This window comes from Ooceraea biroi, chromosome 4, assembly GCF_003672135.1.
Source record: "Ooceraea biroi isolate clonal line C1 chromosome 4, Obir_v5.4, whole genome shotgun sequence".
Lineage (NCBI taxonomy): Eukaryota > Metazoa > Arthropoda > Insecta > Hymenoptera > Formicidae > Ooceraea > Ooceraea biroi.
The window spans coordinates 5,309,423-5,320,259 of NC_039509.1; the positions used below are offsets into that span (position 1 = coordinate 5,309,423).

General features: G+C 34.0%; 3 protein-coding genes across 3 annotated transcripts; all 3 read left to right on the forward strand.

Moving 5' to 3' along the window:
- Positions 1-515: 515 nt before the first annotated feature.
- LOC105286378 (splicing factor ESS-2 homolog) lies at positions 516-2,922 on the forward strand. The gene is made up of 3 exons (XM_011351316.3): positions 516-955; positions 1,122-2,286; positions 2,509-2,922. Exons 1-3 carry the CDS (start codon positions 949-951, stop codon positions 2,789-2,791), a joined length of 1,455 nt encoding a protein of 484 aa, XP_011349618.1. The 5' UTR covers positions 516-948; the 3' UTR covers positions 2,792-2,922.
- Positions 2,923-3,317: 395 nt separating this feature from the next.
- On the forward strand, positions 3,318-5,536 carry LOC105286379. The gene is made up of 4 exons (XM_026969012.1): positions 3,318-3,480; positions 3,641-4,079; positions 4,262-4,836; positions 5,154-5,536. Exons 1-4 carry the CDS (start codon positions 3,375-3,377, stop codon positions 5,534-5,536), a joined length of 1,503 nt encoding a protein of 500 aa, XP_026824813.1. The 5' UTR covers positions 3,318-3,374.
- A 2,965-nt stretch (positions 5,537-8,501) lies between these two features.
- LOC105286380 lies at positions 8,502-9,861 on the forward strand. The gene is made up of 3 exons (XM_011351318.2): positions 8,502-8,710; positions 9,085-9,368; positions 9,648-9,861. The coding sequence occupies exons 1-3, from the start codon at positions 8,552-8,554 to the stop codon at positions 9,760-9,762; spliced, it is 558 nt and encodes a 185-aa protein (XP_011349620.1). The 5' UTR covers positions 8,502-8,551; the 3' UTR covers positions 9,763-9,861.
- Positions 9,862-10,837: the final 976 nt, after the last annotated feature.

Sequence of the window (10,837 nt, forward strand, 5' to 3'; positions counted from 1 at the left end):
TTCTAAGGTAACTTATCTCGTGTCATACGTTTTGTGTGAAAAATGATGTGAAAGATAAACAGAATTATATAAATTATTTGCAAGACTGTATGTAATACAATATTTTATTACATTATTTTGTCTTATATTCTTTTTGTAATGTTTAAATTAAATTCAAATGCCAATTCAAATTTAAATTTAAAATAGTGGCGCGAATTTGAAATGTGAAAAGTAAAGGAAATCATTTTTCACGTTCGTTTTCTTATTCTTTCGCGGATAGCGGATTTACCAAAGCTGATGAAAACTGATATTCTACTATCTATTAGGTATCTCTTAAAATCTTGTTGAATAACAATATAATTTATGCATTCTTTTACGTCACTCACAATCTGGCTTCTAGCGGTGGTTGCACTGAACGCAATTAGCGATGAGCGAAGAGCGGCATCCAATGAGAGCTCTGCTTGTCCTAGAAACCCTCTGTAGGGTCTCTAGCTTGTCCAAACGTCTCTATCTCTAGCAGAGCTCTCATTGGATCTCGCTCATCGCTTGTCGCGTCCAATGTGCAGTGGCCATAAGATGTATAAGTCCGTTCTCTTGTTGATCTTTTTAATTATATTTTCTGTAAAATTCAAGTGAGACAGCAGATATTAAGCATACATTATTGTGAGGAAAAATAAAAATTGAGCAAAGTGCAGCCTTGACAGCACAAAGTGTAGCTAAAAAGGGACAATTCCATCAAGTGCACATGATAAACTAACCAAGAATTTCGGAGTGAAATGAAACATGGAAATCCTTTAATAAGTTACATGACATGGTGTAACACGCACGGATTTGCTTCGTAAATATTTGTGATACACTAAAATATTTATATTTGTTTATGCCAAAGAAAAGGATACTGCTTAGCGTTATAATTTCGTTACGTAACCTAAATTGTGAATACACGCAGTGAATACACTCATTATACACAAAATGAATAGTAAGTTCCGATTCAGACATTGTTAAATAGATTTTTAGTTAATAATTAAATTATTTATTTATTTAAATATTATTTTATTAAAAAAATAAAACAAAATGTTTATATGTTTATTTCTAGTCATCGATTTAAATATCTATATTACATCTATTAACCTCTTTGCTTTTAGGTTCCGTTGTAGATAGTCCAGGCTCCCAGGCTCTGGAGACTGCCAAGAATATAAAGGACCTGGCTGTCTTTAAGAAACCCATCGGGTCTGCAAAGAGGAGCAAGAATGCTCAGCCGAAGGTCTTGGATGAGGATACGTACATCGAGAGGATGGGTGAAATCATACAGAGGGATTTTTTCCCATATTTGGAAAAGCTACAGGCACAGAACCAGTATCTGGACGCGATGGAGCAAAATGATGCGAACAGGATGCGAGAACTCTACACCAAGTACAGTTCTGACCGACCCGTCACAGAGAGACCGATCAGTCCAGCGACTTTTGAGACCCCGCTGTGCAGATCCGAGTTGGACGACTTGCCAGGCGTCTCCGAAGCGTCGTCCCAGGAAGTACCTGCCAAACCTACGAAAAATAATAGCAATGCGGAAAATAAAATTAACCTGGATAGTTATTTGAGCAGCCACACGAGTGAGGACAATGCGAGCTTCGAGGAGATGATGGTCGAGGCGGAGAAAAAGCGTAAATTAAAATGCGCTTGGCTCTACGAGACGGAGGAGAATTCGAGAGCGTGGCTTCCCATCGACAAGTCGACAACTGGCGTCTTGGCGATCGAGGACTCGGAGGACTCCAGGCCCACGCAAGTAGACAGTTGGGCGTACAAAAATAAAAATTATATCATGTACATTCCTGACGGGGTGGACCTCACGACTGAGGAAAAGATAGAGCTGGCCAAGAAGAAGCAGATCGTGATGCATGAGAATACCAGGCTGAATGCAAATCCATTTAACGAGCAGCAGAATAAAGAAACCATCAGCGAACTGGCCAAGTCCCAGTCCAAGGCTAACGATGGCAAGATTGGGGTGGATGGCAAGGAGATCGTGAGGAACGCAACTCCACGAGTGAACGGTTTCAGCTTCGTTGCGACACCGAGTCCAAGACCGGGAGAGTGCGAGAGTCCACTGATGACGTGGGGTCAAATTGAAGGAACGCCCTTCCGATTGGACGGTGGTGACACTCCGTTATTGAGAACGAGTCAAGGCCCTTCTTTTAGAATAGCGGAACCACCAAAACGGGAACAATTGGCGTTACAGTTGGCTGAAAAAGTTGGCGAAAAGCACAGGAAACAGAAAAACAAGGCGTTGGAAGCAGCTAGGAAGTCATTAACAACGTAAGTAATATATTTATATTTGTTTTTAATCATTCAATTTCGTCTACGCAAAGGAAGAGATTAATCCTTGGATTTTTGTAAATTTGCATTTACATAATTTATATGTATATAATTTCTCATAATTCTTATTTCCTCTATTATGCAAAATTGTTTTTTTCTACTTGTTTTTTTTTCTATTATATTTTTAATGTAAAAATTTATAAAAAATTACTCTCTTTCTAGTCCGTCGCCAAGATCAACTATAGACCGCTTGAGCACGATGTCTCCTGCAGCGAGAAGATTAGCGACTCAGAAGCTTCGACTATCAAACACGCCGTCCCCGAGGCGAAGTTCACTGTTCATGGGAATAAGGACACCTGGTACACCACGTACGACGATACCGGCTAAACACGTCACCTTGCAGAAATCAGAAACAAACGTCATGCGGACGCAAGGACCCGTTCTCACCGATAATTTACTCAATTTACCGCAGCGGCAACGAACATCGAGCTGCCTGAACACATAAAAACTTGTTTGTCTGACAATTATCCAAAAGATTTAAAATACCTATATGAGAGAGTTGAAACGCATTGTATATATGTTGTATAAATAAGCTTATGCCTGTATATTTTATTAATATTAAAATATTTGTGCTAATAGCTGCGTTTTAATACAACAATTACAACTCGAAGCCCATATACATATTATAATATATTTTTTACTTTTGTTCTGATGGATTTCTGTTTCATTGATTATTATAAATACGGAAATGAAATTATGCTACTTGAAAGATCCTCTAAGAAAATAAATGTTTATAATATTTCTGGGCGAATAAATGCCATAAAACTATAAAACAGGTTTTCAGTATAGCTTATTGTTGGAATGTGCGTATCCAGGAAACGACAGTAAAGTCATAATAAATTTCTCACATAACATTGCAACAGGAAGTATTTAAGCATTTCCCAGCTGCCCAAACAATTATTGTTGATCAATTGCAAAATCATCGCTTATATCAAAGGGAGGGTAATTTCTTATATAAATGTAGTGGCGTCCGAAAGAAGAGAAGGAAAAGGAAAAGAAAAAGGAAAGTATTGTCGCATTTGTCAAATATGAGGTGTTCTTTGAATGTGAGAACTGTCTTATTCCTGACGATAGCAGCCGCGTACATCGTCCAAGCACGCAAACCAGAATGTATGTGCGGAAATTTAGGATCAGGTATGTAGACTATACATCTATATTTTGTTTTGCTATTATAATTAATATAATTCGGATTGATCAAAGTGGATATATAATAATAAAGTTATAATAAATTGATTATTATTATTACACGATAATATATAATGACAATTTTTTACTTTTAATTCTTTGATTTCAGGTATTAATCCGTGTAGATGCGGGGAAGTAGTAGTAAAAGCAGCAAAAGTGCAAAAGCCACTGTTTTACGCATCGCCAGAGGCAATCAACCAAGCTGCAGCAGCACGCGAGATTGGGATGAGAAGATTCTCTGCAGGACCAGTGTGTGGAAATGTGGTATCTTTTCCGAAATATAATCGCTATACTAGTGGCACATATAGCACTAGCACTAGCAGTGGCAGTAGTAGCGCAAGCAGCGGTAGCATCAGCTCAAGTGCATCTTCTGTCGGCAGTTTTGGGGAACCGTTTGGTGGAAGCAACGGTTTCCGCTATTCCTTTTATCCTTCTACTTCGAACAGATTAATCGATTCCGGTTGTGGATGCGGAAAGAAATCGACCTCTGAATCTCTAGAGACTCGTGATCTTTTGTCCCATAACATCCATGGGAAAGTTGTACCCAGGTATCCTACAAATTATATATGTATATAGTATATATATTCTATATTGAGAATATTTAATATATTATTAATATATTTTATTTCTTTAATTTATTATTAATTTAAAATGCTTTACATTATCTCTTTTTTTATTATACATTATATTTTATATCTCTTTTATACATATTTTAATATTGTTTCGACAGCTTCTCGCCGATCGGCGACTTGTGTTATCCAAGCTCTCACAACGAAAAATACCAAGTGACCACGAAAGTGACTCCAGCATATCCCGGCAAAATTAAATGCTCTCCTCCTATACCTTATGAAGTTTGCCTGAAAATACTCAATGGACAGATCGACGAGGCTGGATTAAGAAGACTCAGTCAAACAATCACGCATAGCGACATGAGCGCAGCCGATAGATTTAGAGTACTCAATGGATTAACTAGCGGAAGCGCATCTGGTACTTCAAGCAGCCTGGATCAATATATTTCCAATAATGTAAACAATGTAGATCGGTACAACAGTGTTAGAGGATATGATAATTCAGGTAGCTTTGAACGGTACAGCTCGAAATATGATAATTTAGTAGGATTCGGTTCGTATCAGGGTTCTAGTATAGGTAGCTTGGGACAATTGAGCTCAAACAACTTTGCAACAACACACGGAACGTACGGAAACAGTTTTGCAACATCGAACAACGTTGCTTCAGCATTGCTTCAAGGATCGACCGGAAGCTATAAATCTAATTGTGACGCTGCTGACTTTGGTGATGATCCCGGTATATATTTATTTATAACACATAAAATAAGAAATGGCAAGAACAGAATTTTTTCTTGCCATTTCTTATTTTATTTTGCATAAATAGCAATCAGAAAATGGTATGTGCTTATGTGCGCGTGTTGCGTGGTAATTAAGAACAATGAAATTTATATTGATAAATTTATAAATTCTTATTGCTAAATTTAAATTTAAATTCTTTAAAGTCTTTAAAAATTATTATTATTATTCATTATACATATATCTGACACACGCGCGCGCGCGCGCGCACATGCAAAGAAGGCTAACAATGACATTTGTTTATAATTGTTTATTTAGAATTGCCTGAAGATTATTCGTATCCTCGATTACCAGCGGATCCGGTCTCGCTGACTCTGGCGTATAAAAATCTCTTTCCGCAAACTGTGATGTACAATAGGAGAACATTCGTACCAGAAGATAAATTAGCATTCGGCCATAGGACGGTACCGATTGAATCACTACCTAGTAAAAAAATAGTAGACGTACCTGAGGAGAAGCTTCAGATTCTTGACAAGCCTGTCGTCGAACTGAAGCCGATTTTGCCTACTCCAGTTGCGTTCGGCGTTTACAACGAACAGGAGGAAGCAAAGCTAGCGGAACTTGAAGCTATTGAACGCGAAAGAATAAATCAGGAAGAAATTGCCGAACAACCACAACAAAACTTTATCACATACGGGTAAGTTAAGCGAAATGTTTGATCGACAACTTAAAGTATCAAGTAATTATTTAAGTGTGCAAATTTAAATCAAGTGCTTCTTTTTTAGAGATTTGAGCCTTTATAAAAATATAATAAATGTGTTAATCTTTGAAACATTCGCCATCATTTTCTGATATTTATGAACATTTGATAAAATATATAAATTGCAATAAAAATCCAAATGATTTTTCAAGACAATCCAATATTAATTAAGCGATATATGTCATTCATTGAATAAACAATTATGTTTGACGTGCATCACACATTCGTATGTATCTCGATGTATTTTAGAGACTTGGGATACGTACCAATCAACGGAGCAGTATCAAGCGGATCCATAAAAAGCGCGACACATTCCACAATCGATGCGTTCAATGCAGAAGACGGCGAAGCGGCAGGTTACGGCCCGCTAGGACCACCAATGCCCGATTACGTTCCCGGCAATGTCGTAATCAATCGAGAACTCGTAAAGACTGAAGGTGAGGTCGAGGGTACCATTCACAGCGGGGACACTGAAGAAGTATACGTTCGTCATTACTCGAACGACGAGGGCAGTGAAGAGGAGGACGATATCGACGGTCCGACGGCTGGGATATTTGCCAGACTGAAAAGTGTCGCGCGAAAACATAACCCCACGTGTCTTCAATGATTCTTATTATTATAAAAAGAAGAAATTGAAAACAATTACGATAATGCGCGATCATCGAAATAATTTTCGATAGCTTTGAAACGACATGAATATCATACTGCTAGTCTTGTGTGTTGTGTGTGATGTCACTGTGATGTTCCTATTGTTAAGATAATATAATAAAAGCAATCTCTAAAAGATAAATTATGGAATTTATTATACAATTTTTATTTATATTTATCCCAATTCTGATTTATTCATTAATTTAATTATTAAAGTAAGGATATTTATTTGATTACAAGATGAGCAAATAAAACTTGTATTATATAATTTATATTTTATAAGATGACCAAGTAAAAATTATAATTTTTATTATATAATTATATACAGGGTGTCCCAGAATTGTGTATGAAGCGCTCGTGAGCGGGTAGAACGCATCGAACTGAGAAGAAAAGTCCTTTACCGTTTTGGAATTTTCGCAATAGTTAACGAGTTATTAATTATTAAAAATCGCTATATTAGTCCGGCCTACCGCCGAATGTAAGCGCGCGGCGAGATGCGACCGCCTAGAGATCGAGGTTGCAAGGGGAGCGGAGAATTGTTTATTACAAGTGGCAATGGCTAGGCAAGAGCGATAATATAGCGATTTTTAATAATTAATAACTCGTTAACTATTGCGAAAATTTCAAAACGGCAAAGGACTTTTCTTCTCAGTTCGATGCGTTCTACCCGCTCACGAGAGCTTCATACACAATTCTGGGACACCCTGTATAATAAAATTATATATACAACTTCGGAAATTATGTTTTCGTTTTATCTTGCTACTCTGCATCAAATTTAGAAAAATTCTTTCTGACAAATGTCCTAATCTAAAAAAGGTAATAATAAAAGACTCATTTATCAAGCAATGATTTATTAAAGAATCGAATGATATATCACTTGCGTGTAATTCCAAATGCCTGCACGGTAACATTACCAAAGAGAGTTTATGACCTTTCTTCAGTTTCCTTAGTTTTAAAACACGACTGTCAACATCTCATAAACATCTCGGTTAGAGAGAGGGAAGCGCCACGTGGTAATGCATGATAATCTCCGTGAAGGAAATAATATATCTCTAAAAGTGAGAGTGAACCCATACGCGGTTGCTATTTAGGGATGCTGTATAAGTTCTTATGCTCTTCGTTAAGGTATCTTCCTTTTTCTTTTCTCTCCTCGCGTAAGCGTATGAAATTTATAGTGTCTATGCGTGTATCAGACTAATTTATGTTAGGTTTATAGCGTATATAAATTATAAGCAACTATAAAGCAAATAAAATAAAAGATCAAACAATACACTACTCAAAAATAAAATCGATATATAACGCGTCACTTTGGATTAATTGTGATCTTTATTATATTATGTGAGATATTTTATCTATATATAATAATATTAGATGTGCACATTTTAATTCAATTTTCTTTTCTTGAATAAATTGAAAAATTTTATAATATTACAAACAAATAATAATGTCAAGATATTCGTCATCATTTTCTAATACTTTTCTCCATTTATTGGACGAATCCCCTTTCAAAAAAGAGAAAGTAAATCAAGACTCAGTTTAACAAAAGAGCACCAAAGTAATTAATTTTTAATTAAATAATTAATTTGCACGCCTAATAATTTGAAATATTTTTCTACTATCAAAAATATAAAAATACTTGAAACCAAAGTTATCTATTTGTCAATAAGAATAAGATAAGAGTGTGAGATTAACTTAATTAAATTATAAATTATAAATTTAAATTAAAAATTTAAATTTTGATAAATGTCATATATGAATGGCAGTTATTTTCTATTTCTGTTTTGTTTTGTTTTTTTAACAATTTATATCCATAAAATAATCGAAAAAGAAATTAATATAGATAAATTTAACACTAATGTATAATATATACGTACATACATATAATATTATATTATACTACGTATTTATATCTCTCTGATATAATGTAATAAATACTTAATATATATTATATATATATTAATATACATCATATACCTCTTAGCAGTTAGTATATCAGATGCCCATCTTTATCTTAATGTATGATACTTTAATGAACAAAGCAATTTTTACTTTTAAAACCAAAGTAATACAGGAAATGAGAAGTTTCGTATGGACACGTACCAAGAAAGATACGTGCTTGTTCTACTCTTTAGTCAAGCACTTCGGTCTTACGGGAAAATAATAAAGGCAGATTGTTATTCAGTTGTTAAAATCTTCACTTTGTAATCTAAACAGGAAATACTCGACGGATTTGTCTTCAACATGATTACTTCTATATCAGGGACACAATACATTGCGGATCAGTTTAAGTCTTGTGATTCTTGCGAACATGACGATGTTCAAACTTCAATATCTTATCATTCTCAGCGTCTGTTTATATTCGAGGTTTTCTTATGGCTTTCCTTACGAACTGCTATACAATGGGGCTAAAATAGTTACATATGGCGAGCCATGTTATCCAACACGTTATCTGTCTGGCAAAGTAGAGGTATACGTATATCGATATCTTCTCATAGCATAACGATATACATAAAATATAAAACTCTGTTTTTTTATCACGTATTTTATAAACATTACATTATGTACATTATGCTAATAAAATTATAGGTTTAAGATATAAAAATGTGGTATTAAAAAAGACTATAATCTGAAGGAACTAATTAGAAAGAATGACAATTTATTTGAAATTTAAATAATTATACCAGAACGCTGAAAAAAAGACCAAAACTTTTGCATATTTTTAATTATTATTTTAATACAAACGTTAATACAACATGTCAGTATAATGTCAGTATTTTTTATACAAATTAGTAAATAGTAATAATTCATTTAGTAATAATAACTCTGTGAAATAATTTACAGGAACCCATTCTACCCATGGCAACGGAATCCACTTTATCTAAAGTTTACCAGCCACTTAAATTGAACTATCGAGTTATCTCTACCGAACCAGTTTCCTGTCCACTGCAAAGAGAATATCCAATCTCCGTCGAGATTCCTCAAATTCCGCAGCCTCTCACAATAGTCACGCCAGATATTTTTCGAGGAAAATCTTATGAATACAATATTCAAGTTCCATCATTTTCACCCATGCCAATATCGAGAAATTACAATTTTGACGTTCAGGTTCCACTTCCACCATCCACGTAAGAATTAAAAAATTTCTAATTTTAAAAGAAAATAAATTATCTATATTTTTTATGTTTCAATGAAATCCTTGAACAACAATTAATAAATAATATTACATTCAAAATACACTTGGTTTGACCGAAAAGTCCAAACTTTTTAAATAAAATTTAAACTTTGTACTAATTTTTAATACTTTAATTTTCGGTTAAACCAACAAAAAGTGCCATTTTCTTAAATTTTAAATTTTATTTAAATTTAGGACAAAAATATTTGACAATAATTAATTTTTATTTCAGAACAATACCAAAATATACAAATTATAAATTTTTAACAAACCTCACCAGCAAAGTCGATAAAATTTTAATTCCTGCTTGCGAAGTGCCATCTTCCAACTACAAGACCTGTGTGTGAAATGACAAGTTACGTCCAATAAAGTGTGTGCGTCTTACTCATTCACAAATTATTATGTACATAATATTTATTTAGGAAATAAATAAGATTAAAAACAAATTATTCTGATATTTAATATTTTTTTATTTTATGTGTGTGCGTGCATGCGTGCTTGTGTGTACATTTAATTACATTTTATTCCATTAAAAAAATTAAAATATCACTTGTTTCGCTTCTTTTAAGAGATTGGCGACAATACTCTGTCATTAAAAAGGCCCCAATGAGCCATTATTTAAAACCTACAAAAATAATTTTCTTCGTTATTTTTACTAGTTTTGAAGAAAACACCTTGTATAACACTTTGTATGATACATCCTTATATGTATATGCAGGGTGTCAGAAAAAGAGTCATCAACTTTAATAAATATAATACTATGGATCAAGATAAGAAGAAAAGTCTTTAAATAAACTTGGATCCTAAAATTCCAATTCTTAAGAAGTTATAAGCCATTTTCGTTTGAGGCATTTTGTTATTTAATGTTGTCCAAAACGTAGTTTTTAAATAAGCATATCGCCTTAGGATAATAAGTCCACTAGCGGAAATCGACCACGAGATGAACGAGGATCGTCAACATGATTCGACCATTTTTCCTGATAAACTTATCTCCCGGAGCCAAAATCTATTTCTAACATACGATCGTTAGATTTACGTATATTGTCGACTTATCGTCGTCGTATCGTTTCGATTCGTCCAATTAAAAAACTGTCCAGATTAAATGATTTTGTGAAATGGTGAAAATATGCATTTTATTATAGCCGAACAAATGAAAATAAAAAATTAATAAGAAAACTCCTTTATTCGACCAAACTGGCAGTTAGGTGACAATCATACATAACACGACGTTTCGATCATAACTAAAGGAGTTATCATAAATAAAGGAGTTTTCTTATTAATTGTTATACCTGGCGATTCTGAATAAAAGTTGTTTTGGAAAATAAAAAACTTGTTAGTCGATGCTCAAAAATAACCAGAGTATAGACATCTTTCAGATTTTTATGGGATATTTAAAAGTAATAGTTTATGAAAGAGCGATAG

Excerpts from the sequence above, each read along its gene's own strand:
- LOC105286378 (XM_011351316.3), top strand. Across the intron at positions 2,287-2,508 it reads GCTAGGAAGTCATTAACAAC|TCCGTCGCCAAGATCAACTA; the intron begins GTAAGTAATATA and ends CTCTCTTTCTAG.
- LOC105286379 (XM_026969012.1), top strand. The coding sequence starts at position 3,375 with ATGAGGTGTTCTTTGAATGTGAGAACTGTCTTATTCCTGACGATAGCA. Across the intron at positions 3,481-3,640 it reads GTGCGGAAATTTAGGATCAG|GTATTAATCCGTGTAGATGC; the intron begins GTATGTAGACTA and ends CTTTGATTTCAG. Across the intron at positions 4,080-4,261 it reads CATGGGAAAGTTGTACCCAG|CTTCTCGCCGATCGGCGACT; the intron begins GTATCCTACAAA and ends TTGTTTCGACAG.
- LOC105286380 (XM_011351318.2), top strand. The coding sequence starts at position 8,552 with ATGACGATGTTCAAACTTCAATATCTTATCATTCTCAGCGTCTGTTTA. Across the intron at positions 8,711-9,084 it reads ATCTGTCTGGCAAAGTAGAG|GAACCCATTCTACCCATGGC; the intron begins GTATACGTATAT and ends AATAATTTACAG. Across the intron at positions 9,369-9,647 it reads GTTCCACTTCCACCATCCAC|AACAATACCAAAATATACAA; the intron begins GTAAGAATTAAA and ends TTTTTATTTCAG.